Source organism: Pteronotus mesoamericanus, unplaced genomic scaffold (genome assembly GCF_021234165.1).
Source record: "Pteronotus mesoamericanus isolate MK-2021 breed Mesoamerican mustached bat unplaced genomic scaffold, CSHL_Meso_final contig_2, whole genome shotgun sequence".
NCBI classification, from domain to species: Eukaryota; Metazoa; Chordata; class Mammalia; order Chiroptera; family Mormoopidae; genus Pteronotus; species Pteronotus mesoamericanus.
The window spans coordinates 28348368-28371019 of record NW_026555084.1 but is presented as its reverse complement, the minus strand read 5'-3'; the positions used below and the strand labels follow the sequence as shown (position 1 = coordinate 28371019).

The window sequence follows — 22652 nt, the reverse complement described above, 5'->3', positions numbered from 1 at the left end:
ATACCCAAGAAAACTTGAAACATGTGTCCACAAAAAGACTTGTACAGGCCCTGGCCAGGTAGCTCAGTTACTTAGAGCATCATCTTGATATGCCAAGGTTGTGGGTTTGAACCCTGGTCAGGACGCATACAAGAATCAGACAATGAATGCAATAATAAGTAGAATAAACCGTTCTCTCTCTCTCTCTCTCTCTCTCTCTCTCTCTCTCTCTCTCACTTACTCTCCCTCACCTCCCTTCCTTCCTGTCTCTAAAATCAATTTCTAAAAATTTGTACAAAGTGTCTATAGCAACATTATTCATCATAGTAGCCAAAAGATTGAAAGCAACCCAAATGCCCAACTGATAAACGGATAAACAATGTAGCAGGTCCATACAAAAGAACATTATTTGGCAATAAGAAAATGAAATACTAGGGTGGGTGGGGCAAGGGAAAGTGGTGGCAAAAAAAGAATTAAAAAAAGAAAGAAAATGAAACATTAATACATGCTACACTGTAGATTAACCTTGAAAACATTATGCTAAATGAAAGAAGTGAGTTACAAAAGACAAGATAATGAATGCTTCCATTTATATGAAATGTCCAGTAGGCAAATCTACAGAGACAGAAAGAGATTAGTGGTTACCTGTGGCTGGGTGGTTGCGAGGGAAACAGATAATGATCGCTAATGGATGTAGGGTTTTTTTGGGGGATAATAAAAATGTTCTAAAATTGATTCTGGTAATAGTTGCACATGTAAATTGCATGGTATGTTAATTATATCTCAAGAAGCTATTATAAAAAAACAAAAGAGTCAAAGAAAACTGGTTGATATCACTTACCTTGCTACTCAATTGACTATTGATGTTGCTCTCAATGTCTTCTATTCTAAGCAACTGTTTTCATGGAAAGGCTATTAATCTTAAACAAGTTAACTTTCTCTGGATATATTTCTTTGACTGCCACAATCAAACATGATTTAACGAACTAGCCATCAGTAAATGGCTTTCCTTGTTTGGATAACAAATGAATCACTCAGAAACTTTGGTTGCAGCCCTCTTTTTCATTTTTTATTTTTTGTGAAGAAATTAAGCTGTAATGTGATACTCCATTTAACATTTTTAATGTCTTTTATGATCCAGCCTCTGAAGTCACCTCCATTGCTGCAGTATCCTATTGGCTGCACAAGCCAGCCCTATTTAGTGTGGGAGGGGACTGTACGGGAACCAGAGTGATGATAAAAATTAATAAAAAAGAATAAAATGTTTTTGTTGTAATGATTTTAGTGGAAACATGAAATAGTGCAAATTCACACATAGCTCATGGTATTCATGTGTACCACCCCGCCCCCCAAAATATAAAATCCAAGTATACTGTTAAGGCAAATGTGAATATGAATGACTTTATCATTTATTTATTCATTCTTTTGACAATTATCTATAAAGTACCTATCATTTATCAGGTCACATTTTATAAGCATTCTCGGCCTTAGAGGCAGCAGTGAATAAGATAGTCCTTGTCGTCATGGGGCTTCCGTTTTTGGGGAGAAGAAACACACACACATGCACACGCACGCACGCATGTGTGTGCGCGCACACACACTAAACTTTCAGGTATAAACATGAAGAAAAAGCAGAGCGAAGGGATAGAATAAGGGCAGGTGCTATTTTAGCTAAGGAAATATTTTAGGTTGTTAAGAAAAGCCTCTCCAAGGAGATGAACTTTGAGCAGAAACTTGAATGTGGTCTTTTAATAAATGTTTACTTTGAAACATATGAGCTTTAATCGGTTTTGAATTGTTACAAGGCAAATAGCTCGAAACTTAGTGCCTTAAAACAACAGTAACTACTTAGTGTTTCTCACAGTTTCTGGGGGTCAGGAATTCAGGCGTGGTGTCGCTAGGCCGTTCCAGCTGGGGGTCCCTTGAGAGGCCATAGCCATTTGAAGGCTTAGCTGGGTGTGGGGGCGCTGCTCCCCAGGCGGCTGGCAGGTGGCCGCCGGTTGTCCTTGGTTCCTGTCCAGAGGGGCCTCTCGGCAAGGCCGCTGGAGTACCCTGCTAACCCAGAGGCTTTTTCACGCCACAGTGAGTGTTTCAGGAGACAAGGCAGAAGCTGTAATGCCTTTTATGACCTAGCCTCTGAAGTCACACACTGTCACTTTTGTCCTATTCTACTGGTCACACAGATTAGGCCAGATTCAGTGTGGAGAGGGGCTACCCAAGGGCATAATGGGAAATGAAGATTCGAGGGAACCGTCTTGGAGGCTGGTGGTAGGACCGTAATCGCCATCCAAACCATGATTGTCTCTCACATGTTTATAATGATATTGAGCAATTTACACAGGGGGGAAAAAACCTACTAATGAACACTAAAGTCTAATTTTTTTAATATTAGTTCAATTTCATTCCAGTCCTTATCCATATGCCTAACCTGTTTATACTAGCATGTGTAGACTATCTCACCCACCAATAGAAAAACACACATTCCTTTCAAAGTGCACCCAGAACATTTATGAAGGTATATATACCAAGGTAGCCCGTATTCCAGATCATAAAACAAGACCCAAGAAACGTAAAAGGATTCAGGTCATACAAGGTATATGCTAGGTATACCTGATCACAATGGATTAAATTAGGAATCGCTAACAGAAACATCTCTAGAAAATCCCAATATACAGAAACTAAATAATACACTATGGGTCAAAGAAAAACTCAAAAGGAAAATTAGAAAGTATTTTATTTATTTATTTTTTATTCTTGTTCAAGTACGGTTGTCTCCGTTTTCCCACCACCACTTCCCCCGCCCCACCCACTAGAAATTTTTCTTTAACTAAACAAAGATGAAAACAAAATTTACTACTAGTTGTGGGATGCCTGTATAGCAGTACATAGGGAAAATTTATAGCACTGAATATTAAGGGAAAAAAAAAAGAAATGTCTCACACCAATAACTTTAGCTTGCCTTAAGAAACTAGAAAAAGAATAGCAAATAAATCCCAAGATATAGCAGAAGAAAGGAAATAATAAAGATCAGAGAAGAGATCAATAAAATAGAAAACAGACAAACAACCAAGAAAGTCAATGAATCCAAAAGGTAGTTCTATGAGTGAGACAGGAAAGTAAGAAGCTAAAAAAAATTCCTGGGCAAGTGGAATGGGAAATCTGAGACAAGAAAATTAAACACGGCCAAACAGTTTGAGCAACTTCCAGCCAGCTGGTGAATCGCAAGACCTTATCTCCCCTAACCAAGGACACTCAAGAGCAAACGGTTTTTACCACTCCTCCCTACCCAGAGAACACATAGCTTAAATCTCCTTGGCCTGGGAAACAGACACCCAATTAACGTCATTTGTGCCAACTAACCCAAGGACAGATGAAGTCAGGGAAACAAATAACAAAAACCCCATTAAAACCAGACAGCCTCAAGATAAAACAGTGTAGCAGACCAAAGAATATTCCCAAACCTTATGCGCACATGTTGATACAGAAGCATATTAAAGTTGCACCTGGAAAGCTGATGAATATTCTGCTGAAACCCTCCCCCCACAGGAGTCTCACCCACAAAAAAAAAAAAAAAAAAAGAAAAAAGAGAAACCAGAGAGAGAGAGAGAAAGCCCTCAGGACAAAGACTCAGTGTGGCTGGCTCTATAGCTCGCACATGTCCCTTCCTGAGCATGAGGCTTTTATTTCTTCCTGAACTCTTAAGGGTCCCCAGGGGACTTGCAGCCGGGGGAGCAGTGGGCAGCGGCAGCTTGACGGGGCTTACCACCCCCCCCGCAATGCTGTCTCCCAGGATCCCTTTTTCTCTGACTTCTTGGTGAGTTAACAGCAGCTCTGCCTTGGTGGTTCACTTCTTTCCTATAACTTTTCTAGGGAGCCAAAGCAGAGCAACATGTAGGCTCTCTCCTGTTGCTTCTTCTAGCCTAAGTCCTTCCTTTGTTTCACTGTCTCCAGCTTTAATAAGCGTACTCTCAAAAGATCCGCACTCGAGTTGTGAAATCTTTCCTGCATGAAGTCAAGAACCCACAGACTATAGGCCGGCCTGAGGCAGATCCGCTTGAGTCTGGTTCCTGTCTGGTAACATGAGGAGATTAATAAAATTGATAAACCTCTAGCCAAACTGTTCAGGATAAAAAGAGAAAAGGTACAAATTACCAATATGAGGAACGAGAGAGATGATGTCACCACAGATTCCACAGATGTTACAAAGACACCAAGGGAATAGCTTGACAACTTTACGCGTTTAATAAATTAGACAAAATGTAAGTTTCTTGAAAGCCAAACTGACAAGTTTCACTCAAGAATAGATGACCTGAATACCTGTGTGTTTTGTAAAGAAATTGAATTTGTACTTAAAAACCTTCCTACAAAGAGAACTCCATTTTTAAAAATGTTTTATTTTTTATAAACATTTAAATTTATAAATTAAAGGAAATAGAATTTAAACAGGAAATAAGCCAAAAGGGAATAAAATTCAGCATCTATGTGCAGCAGGATTTTCCTGAGGTTTCAGTCAGTGGTTTCCGACTTTATTTTACTGTGGTCAGCTATATTTTGCACATACTTTGCATGATTTGAATCCTTTTACAATTGTTGAGACTGTTTTATGGTCTGCAATATTGGCTGCCTTTGTAAATATGCCATGGTAAATGTTCTGGGAGCACTTTGAAAAGTTCTTGTCTACTTGTTCTATCAGTTATTGGAATCTCTGATAATAGCTGTGGGCTTCTTTACTTCTCCTTTTATTCCTATCAGTTTTATGTCACGTATTTTCAAGATCTGTTATTAGGTGTATAAATGTTTAGGATTATTATGTCCTCCTGATGAATTAACCACATTGTCATACAAAATGACCTTCTGTAGCCCAGGTAATATCCTTCCCTCTGAAAACTACTTTGTCAGATATTGACATAGCCTCTCTAGGTTACTTTTTATTAGCGTGAGCATATCTATTTGTGTGCTTATATTTGAAGTGCATTTCTGGTTGGCAGCATTTTATCCATCCTGGTAATTCCTACCTTTATTGGAGCGTTTAGACCAGGGGCCCCCAACCCCCAACCCCCAACCCCCAACCCCCTAGGCCACAGACCAGTACAGGCCTGTGACCTGTTAGGAACCAGACTGCACAGCAGGAGGTGAGCTCCAGGAGATCATAGCTTCAGCTGTATTTATAGTGGCTCCCCATCACTCCCCACCTGAGCTCCACCTCCTGTCACAGCGGCAGAGGCATTAGATTCTCATAGGAGCGTGAATCCTACTGTGAACTGCACATGCAAAGGACCTAAGTTGCGTGTTCTTTATGAGAATCTAATGCCTGATGATCTGGGGCGGAGCTGAGGCCGTGGGTGATGCTGGCGCTGGGGAGCAGCTGCAAATACTTATCATGGGCAGAGAGGTTCGCCTGCACAGAGACCATAATAAATCAATTGCTCACAGACTCACTTCAAAACCCTCTCAGTGAGTAGCAAGTAACAATGAAGCTGCATCTGGTGGCAGGCTAAAAAGCCATCTCCCCCACGCCCCTCAGTCCGTGGAAAAACTGTCTTCTACAAAACTGGCCCCTGGTGCCAAAAAGGTTGGGGGCTGCTGGTTTAGACCATTTGGATCTAATGAAACTGTTGACGTGATTAGGTTTAAATCTGTCATCTTGATATTTATTATCTATTTGTCCTATTTGACTTTTGTTGTTTTTTTCCCTTTTTTTACTTTTTTTTTTTTTTTGGATTCCATTTATCTCCTCTGCTGGGCAATTAACCTATAACTCTTTGTTTTGTTATTTTTTTGGTTGCTTTAGGGTTCATAGTACCTTTAGTCATTTCCCCTAGGACTTTTCCCAAGAGAAATGGAAGTATATATTCATACAAAGACGTGAACAAGAATGTTTATAGCAGCTTTATTTGTAATAGCCAAAACCCAGAAGCAGTCTAAATGTCCATCAATACGTAAATGGATCAACAAATTTGGTAGAGCCATACAATGGAATACTACTCACCGAAAAAAGGAAGGAAATGTGCCTGCACATAAAAACAAGAATGGCTCTCAAAATAATTATGCTGAGAGTAAGTAGGTAGACCAAAAAGAGTGCATACTGTATGATTCTATTTATATAAAATTCAAAAATGCAAACTATACTACAGTTAAAGAGAGTCTATTTATAGCTGGGGAATGGTGGGGGCTAAGATAAGCGGGGAGGAAGGGGGAGGATTACAATAGGGCACAAGGGCGCTTTGGGGGGCGATGGTTTAATTGTCCTGCTTGTGTGATTTCATGAGTGCCTACAGAGCAAAACGTACAAAACTATACACTTTAAAGATTTCACTTATTTATTTATTTATTTTTAGAGAGAGAAGAAGGGAGGGAGAAAAAGAAGGAAGCATCAATGTGTGGTTGCCTCTCGTGTGCCGCCTTCTGGGGAACTGGCCTGCAACCCAGCCACGTACCCTGACTGGGAATCGAACCTGCGACCCTTTGGTTCGGCACTCAATCCACTGAGCCACACCAGCCAGGGCCAAAATTATGCACTTTAAGTATGTACTGATTACTGTATGTCAACTGCACCTCAACAAAGTTTTAAAAAGGAAAAAAAGTTAGGAAAGAAAAAAATGTGATCCATAATCTTACCACCTAAATATGAGAACTATTAACAATTTGGTTATTATCAAACTTTACAGACACCTTTTCAGCTACCCAGGTAGTATCTGAAATTATTCAAAAACTATAGTATTCCACTATGTTAATGCAAATAATTTGACCTTTCTGCCATTGCTAGGGTGAGTTTATGCTTGTCAAGGTAGTAGTTGTTATTATTGTTACAATTGTACTGCAATGGATATTTTTATTTCAATATTTACCTAGTCGCCAAACAACAGATCTTGAAACCTTCCTAGGTACATGTCTGTCACCGGCACAATCAGCCAATCACAGTTCTCTCATTTCTCCCTCCTCAGTATCCCTGACATCTGTCACCTCCTTTACACTCTCATTGCTAATGTGATAGATTAGCACAAATGTGTTAGTTTTGCACATTATAAACAGGAGCCCTCAAATCACACAACATAGACTCTCCTGTGGTAAGGGGCGTGTTCCCACCAGTGCCCAGGGTTCTGATGACCGGGAGTGGACCTCATTTCTCTTCTGGACCGTTGCGACAATGTCTTTATTCTTTTTTCTTAATGCTAAAGATATTAAATGAAAGTAAATCTAATAAAATATGAAAAAGTTTTCCTTGAGCATGTAAATGTTGATTATAAGCTGTTCAATTAATTAAATAACTATGTATTTTATTTAACTGAGTATGAATCACACACATGCCTATATACTTATAAACACCATTAACATCATGGGTTTTATTCATTTTTTTCATGATTCCTATACTAACATTTGTGTCTTCCTACTCTTACTGCTATCATTTTCTCTTTCTTGAGTTTTTTTGTGAAGGAAACAATCTAGTATGATTATTTTCATTTCTTCCTGAATTACATTAATATTGTGACACCCACAAGAGAAGTTCGAAAGTTATGCCATCTCAGACAAACTGAGACTAGAATTTGGGTCACAAGAATTAGTGGAGTCATGGGCTTGGCTGCTTCTTATAGCTCAAGTCACTTAATTGGTTTATCGGCTTCTAGTCCTAACACTCTTAAAAAAGATTTTAAATGTTTCTGGGATGTGAGGCTTTCCTGCCATCTTCCAGATAAAATACAAATTCCTTAGTCAGATATATAAAACCGTGGATTTTATAACAATCCTCTTGCCAAGGCCTTGGAGGCCTACCTCCTACCAGCTCCCCATCCAAACAGGCTTCCAGCCACGCTCATCAACTCCTTCTCAGCCAAATCCACCTCCCTTGAAAGACAAACTCTTGAAAACTCCTCAAGTAATTATTTAAGAAGCTCTCTAGTGAATTGTTTGCGGCACTTAAGGCATATCTATAATTGCTTATTCATAGCCCGTGAATTCTCTGAGGACAAACAGGTACTTAGTAGTAGCTGTTGAATTTTGCATGAATGAGTGTTTTCTCTTTTGTTCACATATGGATTCCCTTAAAGACAGTTAACTGGTTAGCGATGATTTTCTTTGCAAAAATACCTAGTTGTATTGGCGTACATGTTTTGTGACCCTGAACTTTCTTACGGATTTGCCTAATATATAAATCACCTTTTCAGAGCCTTCTCACAACTTCTTAAGGAGGGGAATTATTTTATCAAGTGTATAGTAAAATGTCCACGTTAAAAAAAAAAATAGAGTTACTCTGTCCGGGGTGGCTTAGCTGGTTGGAGCGCTGTCCCATAAATGGAAAGGCAGCAGGCTTGGGGCCCAGCCAGGACACATACCTAGGTGGAGGGTTTGGTCCAGGTTGTGGTGGACCGGGGTGTGTGCAAGAGGCAACCAACCAATGTTTGTCTCTCACATCGATGTTTCTCTCCCACTCTACCCCTTCCCTTCTCCTTGCCCTCAAAATCAGTAAACATGTCCTTGAGTGAGGATAAAACAAATAAAATAAATAAGTAGTTACCCCTGCAGTTCCATGGTTTTTCACACTCGATTTTGTCCGGAGTTTTTGGGAGAGTAACATCTAGTGCTAGAGATTTATCAGTGTGATCTAATAACATGTATTGTCTGTACCCCTAGACGCTCTTAGCGTATGGCTCTTAGCATATGTATTGTACTATATCTTATTTGATTTTAAATTAACGTAATGCTCATTAATCGTGGCAAGTTGAACACAGGGGTTCACTCACAAAATCTCACAGTAAAGGGATAAAAATAATTAAAACAATCCCACTAAGACAGCATGAACAGGAGAATGGTACACAGGGACACAGCTTTTACTTCTTCTTTTTCTAATATATATTTTAGTTATTTACTTTAGAGAGAGAGGAAGGGAGGAAGAAAGAGAGAGAAACATGGATATATGAGAAAAACATCATAGGTTGCCTCTCACACACACCCCAACCAGGGATGGCCTGCAACCCAGGCATGTGCCCTTTCCAGGAATAGACCCGGCAACCTTTCACTTTGCAGGCTGACACTCAAACAATTGAGCCACACTGGTCAGAGTGGGACACAGCTTCTAACATAAGCTTCCCATCAGCCTTTCTGTCTCCAAGCCCGCCCCGCACCTTGGCCGGCAAGTGTGTGGCGCTGTGCAGCCTGGGGCCCCTCATGGCTCTGCGGCGTACGCTGGCTTGCTTTCTGTTGACTTCCTCCCTGCAGACCTACAGTTTGGCTTTGTTTGCTTGTTGGAGTTGGCACCTGCTATTCCATCAGCTTCCCAGCTTCCAAAAGAGCTGTCATTTCTCATCTATTCCATCTCCTCTTTTCCTTTTTGCCGTATGGGTTTATGCTTTTTGTTTCTTTTCTGCCGTTTTAGTCAGATTTCAGGAGGAATGGTAATAAACACGTGGGTTCAGTTTGGCAAGTTTAACTGAAAGTCCTCTTTTCCTTGTTCTGTATGTTTTAATGTTTGTCTGGTCTTCCCAACGACAGCATGAGGTAATTCCAAGAAAAACGACTTTTGTAGTGTTATTTACACATTGGTATAGTATTTTTCAAATAGGAGTTTTAATGTCTGTGGTTGTTACCAACTACCTTGACTAGCACGCCCAGGAACTCTTGGGGGTACATGAAAGACTTTTCAAGAACATTGGCAATTTCCACATCCTCAGCTTCCATCAGTACCCCTTCCTTAAATTCCACTGAGAATGCCTGCAGCCCAGGTATCACAATCACTCTTTTTCTCTTCCTCTTTCATAACACCTTTCTCAGTCTTTACTATGTACACACACACACACACACACACACACACACACTCGTTCTATGACACAATTTTCGCTGGGTGTAAAAATCTGCAGGGCAGCATAGAAAAATAAAACTGAGATATTGCTTTGGGTCAATTTTTTTCAATTAAGGCACCATAGTCCAAGGTTTGCCCCCCACCTCCTGTCTCTCTTTGTCTCTGTCTTTCTTTCTCTCCATCTCTCATCTACACTTCTTTCCTTTTTTTTTTTTTTTTTTTTTGTCAAGAACACAGCCTGGAGCCCTGACTGGTGTGGCTCAGTTGGTGTGACTGGCGTGTCATCCTGTAAGCAAAAGGTCACTGGTTCGATTCTGGTCAGGGGACATGCCTGGGTTGCAGGTTCAGGCACCAGTCAGGGCGTGTGCAAGAGGCAATTGATTGAATTTTCTCTCTCACATTGATGTTTCTCTCCCTCTTTCTTCCTCCCTTCCCCTCTCGCTAAACATAAATTAATTTTTAAAATAAAGAACATACCCTGGTGTCAGAAAATGAGTACTTGTCCTGTTTGAATTTCCATATACTGGAGAGTGGGAGAAAGGCGGCAGTAATGACAATTTTTAATTGGAGACTTTCCCTCTTTTATCTTTTGTCAAAGAAAGCACTGCTCCCGAGGGAGAGTCCAATTATGGGAAAGCAAGGAAAGCAAAGACAAGAAATGTTGAAGGTGCTGACACCTTATTTCTTCCAGCTAATGGCAAAACTCCACGCCTTATCTAACTACCTGAGAACACTATCATTCAAAATCTGCTTAAAAAAAAAAAAATCTTGGATTCTAAACACTGTTCTCCAATTTAAAATCAGGGCAGGTGGCTTGGACAAATGGTTGGTTCCAAAGTTGGGGCAGGGAAGCAAGATGAATCTGGAACATCTTGTTGTCCCAGAAAGTAAGAAAATACTAAAAAAGAAAAGAGGATTTCTTGAAAAAACAAAAGAGCCAAACTGAAGGTGCTCTCCCGATAGCCAATGGTGGAACAATTTGAGCAACAAAATAAATAATGGTATTATTGGATATGAAGTCACATAACAAAATAAAACATCCATGAGCCCATACTATAAATAATTGATCCAATGAAGGGGGAGATCAGACAGCTCTTCCGTATAAAATGCCAGTTAGTGCAGAAGGAAATAGAAAATCAGCGTTGGCAAAACATCACAGTAGTAACTGTTGCTCTCACAGATACAGGGGACACTTTGACGGTTGCTGGAGCAGAGGACTGTTGGGGCAGAGGGATGAAGGAGGTAAAGGGAATAAGCAGCACAAATTGGTAGTGACAAAATAGTCATGGGGATGTACAGTACAGCAGAGGGAATATAGTCAATGATATTGTAATAACTATGTACAGTGCCAGGCGGGTACTAGACTTATTGAGGGGACCACTTTGTAGGTTATGTAAACATCAAACCACTGGGTTGTACACCTGAAACTAACACTATGTTGAATATCAAATATAATCAAAAATTTAAAAAATTTTTAAAAAATTAACCCCCTTATCCCCAGATAACTGTGACAGTCAACATCCACTAAAACTAGGTTATCAGGAGCAACAATTTGCATCGTCTCCAAGTATCTCCCCTGACATCTAACGACTCCTTTTGAAATGGTGGTGGTTGAAAAATAGTACGTTTACCAAAGACTGGCCTTAAGTAAAATAGCAAATGGATAACAGAAGTGTAAGCCTGTGAGCACAAACTTATTTCATTGCAAGTGATGTAACCAATGTACACATTTTTTTCTCTTCCAAGTTCTTTAATAGCTGAAATTGCACTCAAAGAGACCACACTGTAAACTGGGTTTAATTACCAATTTATTAAATTTTCCTGTCAATTGCTACATTCTGTATGGAGCCTTTGAAAGATGTTTTGAGAGTTCGTTCACAATCACTGAAAGCAGATTGCTCTGTAAAACGTACAGGTAACTGCAGGCTCCTGAAACTTACAACATAAATATATTTCAACATTTAAATAGAAGCCCATTTTCTTCCAAAGTAATTTTCTCCCACTTTCTCATAAAAGTATAAAAAAGACAACATTTATAGTTTTAAAAACCTATATGGAACACAAATCAAGATTTCTCTACAAATGATATATATTTTTAAAAAGTTTAAAAGACATCACAGAATAATATGTGATGTTAAAGTAAATAATCTCATCACAGCAGAGTAATTTACTTTTAAGAAATATAGTGTAATATTTTTTAAACTTTCACGGTAGATTTCGAGTGTGTATGTGCTGTGCTAACACACCAGATTCATCCAAGTCTCTCATATTTATGCAGTAGACTGTTGTATATGACCAGTTATCACATAAACTGTCCTACTGTAATTGCAAAAATGAAAAAAGGCTATCTTCATGAAAGCTTAAAAAAATTTAATAAAAGGCAACCAATATCATCTTAATTTTCTGTAAAAATTACCTTCCTTCCTCTAACTTTCTTTTTCCCTTTGAATGGTACCTTTATAGCATATTAACACACAAAGATATTTATATCACCTTTACTTGCTAGCCTTTTTAATGACTGTTTTCTGAGACACTGAATTTATCAAAAGGCACCAAGATTAGATTCCTAAGGTGTTTCAGAGTTTCTGTTCCTTTTTAAGTTCCTTTAGAATGATGCTCCTCAGAAAAGTGTCTCTAGGAACCAGAAGAAAATGAATGATACAACACAGTAACTTGGAACTTTTACCATCGAAAAGGTAGAAATATATTAATAGATTCCTTGAACTTTTCATTTAGGACAAGAAGTCTAAATAACCTTTGAACATAAACATAAAAATAGAGCACATTTATTAACAGTAGGAAAACTCCTAAGCTTATAATAACAATGTATTAAACCTGACATAATAACACACAGACACAAGCATTAGAAATTCACTGCCATATATTCTGATGCATTATCCTAAAAATATGTTTCATACATAACACTAACATATAACAAAGTATAGCATTTATTTCACAGGGAGAAGAGATAAGCTTTATCACAAAAACAGATCTACTGGATTTCAGCTTTTGATTAAGTATTAGAGATATATTTTAAAGATAAAAAAGAAAAACAAGATTCACCCTTAAAATAAAAAAGTATATATATAATCCATTATTAATACTTTTATGCTCTTATAATGTAAAACATTTAGAAACTTTTGAGCTCTCAAAATTTTGGCCACTTAACCTATTTGGCTTTAACATATTCTAGATTCCCTTTTGAGACTCAGAGGCAAGTTTTCGGTCCTTCAGTCCAGGATGAGTGGAGTGATTCTATTTCTTTTTCTTCTTCTTCGGTGGTTCCTCCTCGGAGCTGCTCTCGCTGCTGGTGCTGCTGCTGCTGGAAGAGCTGGAATCTGAGTCGGAATCGGACGACGAGGATGAGCTTGTGGAGGAGGCTGAAGACGACGAACCAGAAGAGCTTTCATCAGTGTCGCTGTCCTCGGAGGAGGATGAGGTAGATGTTTCTTCACTCTCTGATGAAGAATCGCTGGCTGAGCTGTTGCTGCTGCTGCTGCTGCTGCTACTGGAGCTGGTTACACTCTTAGACCTGTTAGAAAATCAACAGATATATGCACGGGAGGCTGATGTTTCACAGAATGTGCATTTCATAGGAATATTTGCACATGTATGTAGTGAAGCTCTGCCAGCGTGTTGTTCCTAGATTAGATGCTTTGGGGATTGCCTAGCTATTGTAACCATACATGCTTCCCTCCCTTAGCAAGGTCTTTTACTTGAGCAATTCAGGTCTCTTGGATGGAGTCCAAGTTAAGCGTACTTAATATATTATGCTCCACAGCAAATAATATTAGAATAAAGTTGCAGTATAACAATTGGGTTTACTTAAACCTCATGAAGAGTTGTAAATGTCTCACAATCTTAACTACTTTACACCAGATACAGCTGCTCAATAATTTCTTATCAGTCTAATAACATTTCCTATTCTAAGCTAGTAGGAATTTACTATTTCCAGGTAGAAGGACTCTGAAAAAGTAGGAGAAAAAGGAGACATAAAGGCACTAAATTCTGAGACGTAAAAAGAACATGGAAAATAGGATGATCTTTACTCATACATTGCAAACAAGAAACTTCAGGTCCAAATTTTATAATTACTGTTTTAAAATCACTCCTCCCATTCCTCCAACTGGTATTATATATTAACTATAGGATACTCTTGAAGCCACACATACCTTTTCTTCTTGGTCTTTCTTTCTACACTGGCTTCTCCAATGCTGTTGAACATGAGGGGGAAAGAAACTCCTATTAATACAGTGACTATGCACAGCTCAGACCAAACCTTGTTATCCCTGAAACTATTTTACATTGGAGAAACGCTTTGTCTTTTATAACATGCACTTCTTATTATAACCAAATGGAAGGTTTCCTGTTGCGGGCTGCATGTGGTACAAAGAGTCAACTAACCAACTCAACACCAACGCAAGACATGCTATATATCGACTGCATCTGAGAAGCCAGGGAAGTTAGTAGTTCAGATGATTGAATGGACCAATCAGAGTCTTTTTTAGTTTGGAACTTAGGTTGATATGGCTAAATCAACTACGTCCTGAACAACAAAACCAAGTAAATAATAGCACAACAGGTATTATTTATAATTGGAGTTTCCTGAGTCATATTATAAATGGCCATTTCATATAAAAAGACAAGCAGCCTTTAACTTAACCATTTTTCTGCACAGCCCCCAAATGTTCAGTTATTGACTGTGACAGTTAATACTTCAAGACTGTGTTCCCTCACATTATATGCAAAGAACAAAGTCTGGTGATTTTTGAATGAAATATACAAATGGCTTGCTGTTACATTCCTGCCAAACAGCATGCATACTAAATCAGGTTTTCAAATTATAGAATTACTTCGATTATTATAGTGCTATCTTATAAATTTAATATTTCTATATTCTGAACTTTGTATTTCCTAGATAAGACTTCTATCCTTATTTCTTGAGCCTTCAAATATAAATATATATGTATGTAAAGTTGTTTTACACAATGGAATTACTGAACTGTCATTTTGGAATTAAAATAAGTGGGAGAAGTACATTTAGTAAACCATGCTGCAAGAATCCATGGTCACTGAAATTCACACATTTCCATAGTTTTATCACTAAACCAAAAATCAGTAGTCTTTATGTAACAGAGCCATATCTAAAATTCGTGTAAATCTATGTATTTTTAAGCTCAAGATACTTGTGTAATACAACTGGAAAAACACAAGTAAAAGTAAGTGATGGGATGAAGTTATTTATTTTCTCTTTTATTTTATTTCCAAAATTTTTTGCTTACATTCCTAATGAAAGGATTTTGAAAAACTATGTTTCCCCCATATTTTTTTTTAATTCTAAGTTTCAATACTTGTAAAGGGTTAAATCACTGGCATATGGACATATCACTCTTTTAAGAAGAAAATTGTTATATGACTTTGATAATTGTATCCAATGAAAAGTAAATGTCACAATAATTTGATACCTAAAAAACACATGAACAAGCTTATCTTTAACAGTTGGTACTTTTACATTGCCCTTTTTTTCCTTTTGAACTTCTACTTTTATTCTGCTTTCCCCATAGAACGTATCCCAAATATCTTTATTCCTGAAAATTTTACTGATCACTTAGGAAATTCTCTGTAATAAAAATATAGATATAACTTGAAATTATATCTTTTAATTACTTGTGATCATAAGGCTTTACAGGGTTTAAAAATTCTGAACTGAGTTACCATTACCATTATTACTACAAAACTCATTCAAACAATGTAAAAATATAAATTTTAATAACTATTGCATATAAAGTAATTTATTAAAATTATATCTCTTAATTACATGGACGGATTTTTTTTCCAGCTTACATATGCATGAATCTTACTGCTAGACTATGACAAGGTTCAGCATCAATTTCTATATTTAATTTTTATAGATTTAATCCTGATAAACTTTGTTAACCTAAATAGGTAGATATAGAGTTTTGTTGTAGCAATGCCAGCCAATTCTTTGACCTCTTCCCATGTTATATTCTACAAGTAACATAATGATGTGTCATTAAAATATACTTATATAAATTGACAACTCAATTAGGTCTTATTTTAATTTTGCTGGGAAAAGAATTTACAAAATAATTTATTCCCCTTAATTAGCGCCATTCACTTTCTCAATACAAATACCAGTAATATTGTGAAAAATCTCTAGGTGTTTTTTTACACGAGGACAATACACCAAGGTAGATTAGAGCTAGATAAGAGGTACGCTTTTCTTTTGTGAAATTCAGGGTGTTGGGAATGTGGAACAGGAGAAGCAGGAAGGAAGTTCTCACATTTATTTTTGGAAAAAGTATATGTGAATATTGATAATCTAGAAGCTGACTGCTTTTTTATTCCTGCGTAACCCTTGGAGAGCCTCGTGCCCACACCCGGGACGGCCGCTGCCTTGGAAATGCAGGCGTTCACACCACTGTAGAGCTGACGGCCCTGAAGACGCAGCTTCTGACTTGTCCCGCAGAGTCGACCTGACCCCTTCCTATTTCAGTTTCTCTAAAACATATAGACTTACTTATTTCACAGGAATTTTAAAAGCTTTATTCAAGGGACATAAAAGGGTAAATAATAATTTTCCACTTTCTTCCGTACACAGCCCTCCTTTTAGAAAGGAACCACTATTATCAGTCATTTATATTTTAAAAAAATCCCATTATTCCCTTTTTCTTCTGTAACAGAAATGATAGTGTATTATATATACTCTTCTCTACTTGGTCTACATACTTAACATAAGTATCTTAGATATTTATCTTGGTTATCTTTTCATATCAGCTCACAAGTTCCACCATGTAGCACACTGTTGTCTGTCGTGTCATTGGGAGTTGAGGCAATAAAGCAAAATGACTGAGAGCGCGCAGTCAGAAGAGAGACTGGCTGGCTTAACACTGACCTTTTCCACTTAATAGCTGTGCGACAGTGAGCAAGTTACTAAGCCTCTCTCCATGCTTCAGTTTCTTCATATGTAAAACGGGGATTAATAATAGTACTTACCTTTATGTGACAGATCTGACACTTAAATACATAAATACTTTTTAGGCCCTTAATGAATTCTATAAATATAAATTAAAATATTCCTTTGGATACCACATGTAAACTTACCTTTGTTGTAATAACAATTTGTTTTCTTTTTCTTTCAAAGCTTTCTTTAGTTCCGCTGTTCTTGAAGGCCTATGGAGGTATTTTCTTTTTCCGGTACATTCGTAAGTCCAATGTCCAAATTCCAAGCATTTCTGACACCTTACGTGTTGCTTATTTGCTTCACTACAGAGCAAAAACCAGAATACAGGCCTTAAAATTTTGACTTGACATTTTCTGCCCTGAAATGCATCAACAACAAAAAGTATAAAATGATGTTTATTTTTAAATAGAAACAAACATCACTTCACACTCTAAGTTGCTTGTTAGACTCAATCGCAAGACAGCAGAGGGAGTGGTCAAGAGCGCGAACCTTGAGGTTAAGACAGAGCTGAGCTCAAATCCTTATTCCACAGCTCCACTGTAGTAACAGCAGACTAGGTAACTCAGAACACCATCCTTGGGCTCAGGCAAAACATTGAAAACCATCTGCCTGAGGCATCAGAGAACTAACAAGACGGTAAAGAATAGCCAAGCCAAGGTGTAGAAGGAGATGGCAGCCCAGGCGATCAGGCCTGTGGTTTGTATCCAGACTTAGGGCTCTGAGGGGTTCTCCCCGTAAGGGGAACCAACCAACCATACATTGAGTGCAGCCCGTTGTTTGTCTGAAGATTTTATTTCCTTATTTTTAGACAGAGGGGAAGAAAGGGAGAGAAACATCAGGTTGTCTCTCATGCGTCCCCCACTGGGAACCTGGCCCGCAGCCCAGGCTTCGCCCTGACTGGGAACCGATCCGCGACCCCCTGGTTCGCAGGCCGGCGCTCAATCCACTGGGCCGTACCAGCACAGCCCGGTTTCTAGACATCTAGGAGACTAAGAAAAATCTCAGTTCCTGAAATTGAATTAAGATGCGGCAAGCAAAACAAATGAATAAAAATAAAAATAGAGGAAAGAATGGGAAAGGATGAAATAAAATTGTCATTCCTCACTGATGATGCATTATGTACATGACAACTCTGAAAGAATCTACAGACAAAATTTATGAAATAATTTGAACTCATAAGAAAGTTTAGCAAGGCTTTGGACTGGGGGCGGCAAACTGTCTGTAATGCGTCATGTAGTAAATATGTTAGTCTTTGCAGACCAAGAGGCAAGAATGAGGATATTATGTAGACACATAATAGGAGAGAAAAAAATTTTCCAGAAATATTTTGTTAATAAAAATATTTCAAATAAAAGGTTCACTAATGAGAAGAATGGGATTCTTTTCCGGAGGATCACATTTCACTTGATGGAAGATCAAAGTCAGTGTTCCCTATCATTAAATTGATCACATATACCAGTAGACATATGTAGGTAACATTCTTAGTTTGTAAGCTCACAAGAACAGGCAGTTGGCAGGATTCAGTTTGCCCAACACTGTGACAGACATAAGGTCAACATGTAAAAATGAATTGTTTCTATATAATAAAAAGTTAAAAATGAAAGTTTAAAAGGTGGTATTTATAATATCTTGAAAAATACCAAATACCTAGAAATAAATAGAAATATGTACAAGTCCTTTATGCAGAAAACAGACATTATTGAGAGGAATTAGATATTTTGGTAACTAATAGAAGGATATACCTTGTTCATAGATTGGAAGACTCAATATTGTAAAAATGTCCTTTCTCCCCAAACTATAGATTCAAAGTAATGCCCATAAAAATCTCCACAGGTTGGTTTGCTGGTTGATAAAGGCCTATAAGAGAAATATCTGAAAGTCTGCCAAAGTGAGCTGAGACTACTGAAAAATACCAAGAACACCAGAAATTGTTTCATTTTGTGTCTTAGTTATATTTAAAGCACAAAGAATCAAAAAACGGGATAGGTTTACTACTTGGCGTGCTAGGCAAATAGGCCACCAATATCATGTTAATGGGCTAAGAGAACAAGCAGGGCTATTTTATTTTGCTTCAGTCTGAACCCGGATACAATTATACATAGAATGAAAAGAGTAAAACTGAAGTCCAATGATATTTGAGGAGTACGTAACACAGCCCCTATCCATTCTGAATGCGTTTTAAGTCACATGCGCAGGTAATTGCCCTCCAGCATACCAGAGATTTTCCAGGTGAGGCTGCTGGGTCGCTGCTGGTAATCTGAGGAACTCTGGCACACAGGAGTGGTGTTGAAAGGCCGGAAGTAGGCAAATGCTGCTTTGATTTGAGAAGTGGGGAAAAGGCGAGATTCCACAAACTAGACCAGTGAACTTAATATCCATTCCAGCCAAAATTATGGCTGGGTTTATTAAATTGATTCGGAAAGAAAAGCCATGCTCACTAGGTATCAAATTATTACAGACTAATACCATACTGCCTTTTGGGGAACTGTATTTTTCAGTAAGGCATCTCTGAAATTCTCCCACAATATCCTTGTGAACAAAACAGAGCAATTAGGTAGACCAGTTGAACATCACAGGCAAAGAGTCCTGCTTAACAGGCTGAAGTAAATTATATACAGGTAGGTATCCAGTGATGGCCTGCAGGGTTCGGTCCTCAGTTTGGTCTTTTTCAACATTGTCATAAAGGACACAGTTGTGCGTATTTATCAAACCTGCAGTTGACACAAAGCTGGGATATCTAATACAATGGACGACTGAACCAGGATCCAAAAGGTCTTGACAGGCTGGAACGCTGTGTTGAATCTAACAAGACGAAATTTAACAAGGGTAAAAGTAAATCTGATATTCAAGTCCAGAAAAAGCAATAGCAGCACAACATGGGAAGTCTGACCTGATGGCAATTCAAAGTGAAAAAACCAGCTGAAATCAGTTTAGGTCTTAAGCTGGGAAGTTAGAAGGGGGCAGGGTTTGGCTTCATAAATACTATTTTCCTTTCAGCTCAGCATAAACTTTTTGATAGGTTTGAAAAATGTAACAGGCCACTTCAGCAGGGGAGTACATCCTTATGGAAGGTCTCCCAGCAGAGTTAGATGACTACCCTGAATGCTGAGAAGGCTGTAGTGGAATCTAGCAAAAGGTTCAGTAGGAGAGAGAACCTCAATAGTGCCAAGATTCTATAATCTACCTATGTGAATATGAGTACAGGTGATTGTAATTTAAAAAGTGAAGCTAATCTCATTTCCACTGATTTAAAGTGAAGTCCCTGAAAGATCTGCTGCAGAGGGAGTTCAGATTTAGGCCCCCCCTCCTTTTTCCCTGATAGTCCAAGGACTTTTTAGAAGAAAGACAACAGTACTTTCTCACTTCTCTTGGCTAACTTAAAAAAGGAGTTTAAAACTTATTATGGAAGTATATGCTCTTTATAAAAAAAAAAGTAAATGTTTGACATATAAAATTAAAAGCAAAGGCCTCTTTTCTGCTCCCCCCCAAAATATTCCCCAAATTCTCCCAGACCCCCCCCCGACCCTCTAAAGGTCCTCCTTTGACTGTCTGCAGACTTACAGTCAGTATATCATGACAGCTTTTATTGCACCATATGTTTTCTTCTCCCAAAGACTAGAAGCTCTCAAGGGAAGATTTGTCTTTTACTTCCCTGTAGATGTGTACAAATACAGGTGTTCTATAGAAACAGAACACCTGTATAACTTTGATACTTCTGAAACAAGAAACAGCAATATTCTTCATATGCTAAAAGTCCTACCCCTCTGACCTCCCCAATTAGCTAAACACTGCTTTGTAGAAATCCACTCAATTGCAGTGTCAAGAGAATGAGATCTAAGTCAATTAGAGCTTCACAGTCCCATAGACTAGGTTCAGGGTTGGGCCCATAACCCCATCGAGACCAAGGAGATGCCATTAACTTGAAGCTAAGAGGATACAAAGGACTCTAGATACTGCAATCATCTTGACTCCAAAGGACTAATCCTAAACAAGTATGGAACCAATGCCCTGAAGAACAAACCTGAGCCTTAGAGACGGGACCCTAGTGACGTCATTTGGCATGCTTATGATTATTATCACTGCATTCTTGATCTCAGGACTGACTTCAAAGCCTTCTCCCTCCACCAAGCATACCACATGCTCTGACTCTCTAAGTCTTTAACCCTCATGCTCAAGGGTCTCTTCTCAACTGGCATGCAAGACAGTCTGATGGAGGGGGGAAGAGAATAGACAGGACTCTTGGAATAAAAATATATATAAATAAATATTGAAAGAATTATAAATATATATGTTAGCAGAATGTAAGTAATATATTATTGATGTGCAAATGGGGATGGCATGAAATGCTGAGACAATGAAAAAGAAGCAGACATTGTTTGGGCGCGCAGGTTGGTAGAAGAAAAAAGGCTTTACAAGAAAGTGGTACCTGGATGACTCCTGCATTATCTGTCTGCGGCAGATCTCTTCTGCCAACTCACTCATTCGCCGCAATGGCTGTCTTTCAGTTCCTAGAACCTTAACTTTGTTCCTGTCCCACTGTGTGGATGCTCCTTCCCCAAGTCCTCTCATGACTCGCTCCTTTTTCACACTTTCAATCTGTGTTCAATCGTCACCTCTTCAGGAATAACTGTCTGGTCCAACCAACCTAACAGGGGTTTTTCTCCCTTTCCACCACTTCTTAGTTCCTTCAAAGTTCTTACCACCAACTGTATTTATTTAAAATGTTTAGCTTATCGACTTTCCCCGCCACTAGAACGCTCCCCCAAAAGCGGGTTTTGTCTGTTTAAACCCCTTTTTTTCTTTATACACAAATTCTGGTACAGAACGGCAGGTAATGAATAAATTAATGTTTATATAAGAGAATGAATGGCAGAAAGTGAGACAATAGTTTGGGAGAAAAGTCGGCGTGGTAGTCAGGCTGTTCCTAGGGCAGGCGACAGGAAGGGGCAGGAAAAGCCAGCGAGGCTCCCGCCTGTATATAGGAGGCTGAAGGTTTATGTCGGCGATAGTAGGGAGTCGCGAAGAGTAGGGAGAAGGGCTTCGGGCTTCCACTTGGCCACTAGCTGGGTGGACGGCTGGGTGGGCAGAGGGGCACAAAGCACTCAGCGACCAACTCTTCTGCATCCCCTTCCGGGAAACCAAACTCGAGGCTCTCTTTGGGCCCCCCACCCCCAGGTCCCGCCCTGTGCACCCCAGGCAGCCGTCTTCTACAAAATCGCTAGCCTGCGGACACCAAATTTATTGCCCGGGGCTCGAGCCGGGAGCAGGCAACGTATGAGAAAAACGGCCACCCTCTACAGGTCCCCACTGAGGATCCGACACCAGCGCCGCATCCGGGGCCCGCTCCAGCACCGGCTGACGCGCTTCTCCCCGCCCCCAATCCGCCCTGCCACCCCAATAGGGCCCTCACTTACGCTTGTCTCCGGGCTATGAGCCGATGCATGGGAGTCGCCATCTTAACACTGCTGAGGCCTGCCGCGCTGGGTTTTGGGAAAAGTCCTCGGTTGGGGCGGGGACTCGAACCCCGGAGGACGCAGGCGTGGGCGGAGCTAGTACCGCCTCTGCGGCTTCGGGGGCTAGGGGAGGGTGTTGTGACTCAGGTGTGAATCTCAGGTTTTCAGAACAGGAGTGAGGCGGCTGGTCTGTCCTGAACGGGGATTTGAAGGATCAGTACTTACTTGTACAGTTGAGCCTTGAATAACATAGGTTCGAACTGTGTGGGTCCATTTATACACACATTTTCCCCCCCAGTAAATAGTTGTCCCTTCTTATACATAGGCTTTGCATTCACAGCTTCTACCAACTTTTGATAGAGACCAGCAATTGAAAGACTGACTTGAGCAAATCATGAAGTAAAAATGTTAATTATTTCTATTTTTATGTATTTCATAGGGA

General features: G+C 39.2%; 1 protein-coding gene across 1 annotated transcript; it reads right to left on the bottom strand.

Moving 5' to 3' along the window:
- Positions 1-11990: 11990 nt before the first annotated feature.
- ZCCHC10 (zinc finger CCHC-type containing 10) lies at positions 11991-22212 on the bottom strand. The gene is given in 6 exon segments (XM_054567985.1): positions 11991-13304; positions 13945-13986; positions 16898-17059; positions 19469-19492; positions 19494-19559; positions 22172-22212. Coding segments are annotated over 6 exon segments (612 nt in total). The 3' UTR covers positions 11991-13027.
- Positions 22213-22652: the final 440 nt, after the last annotated feature.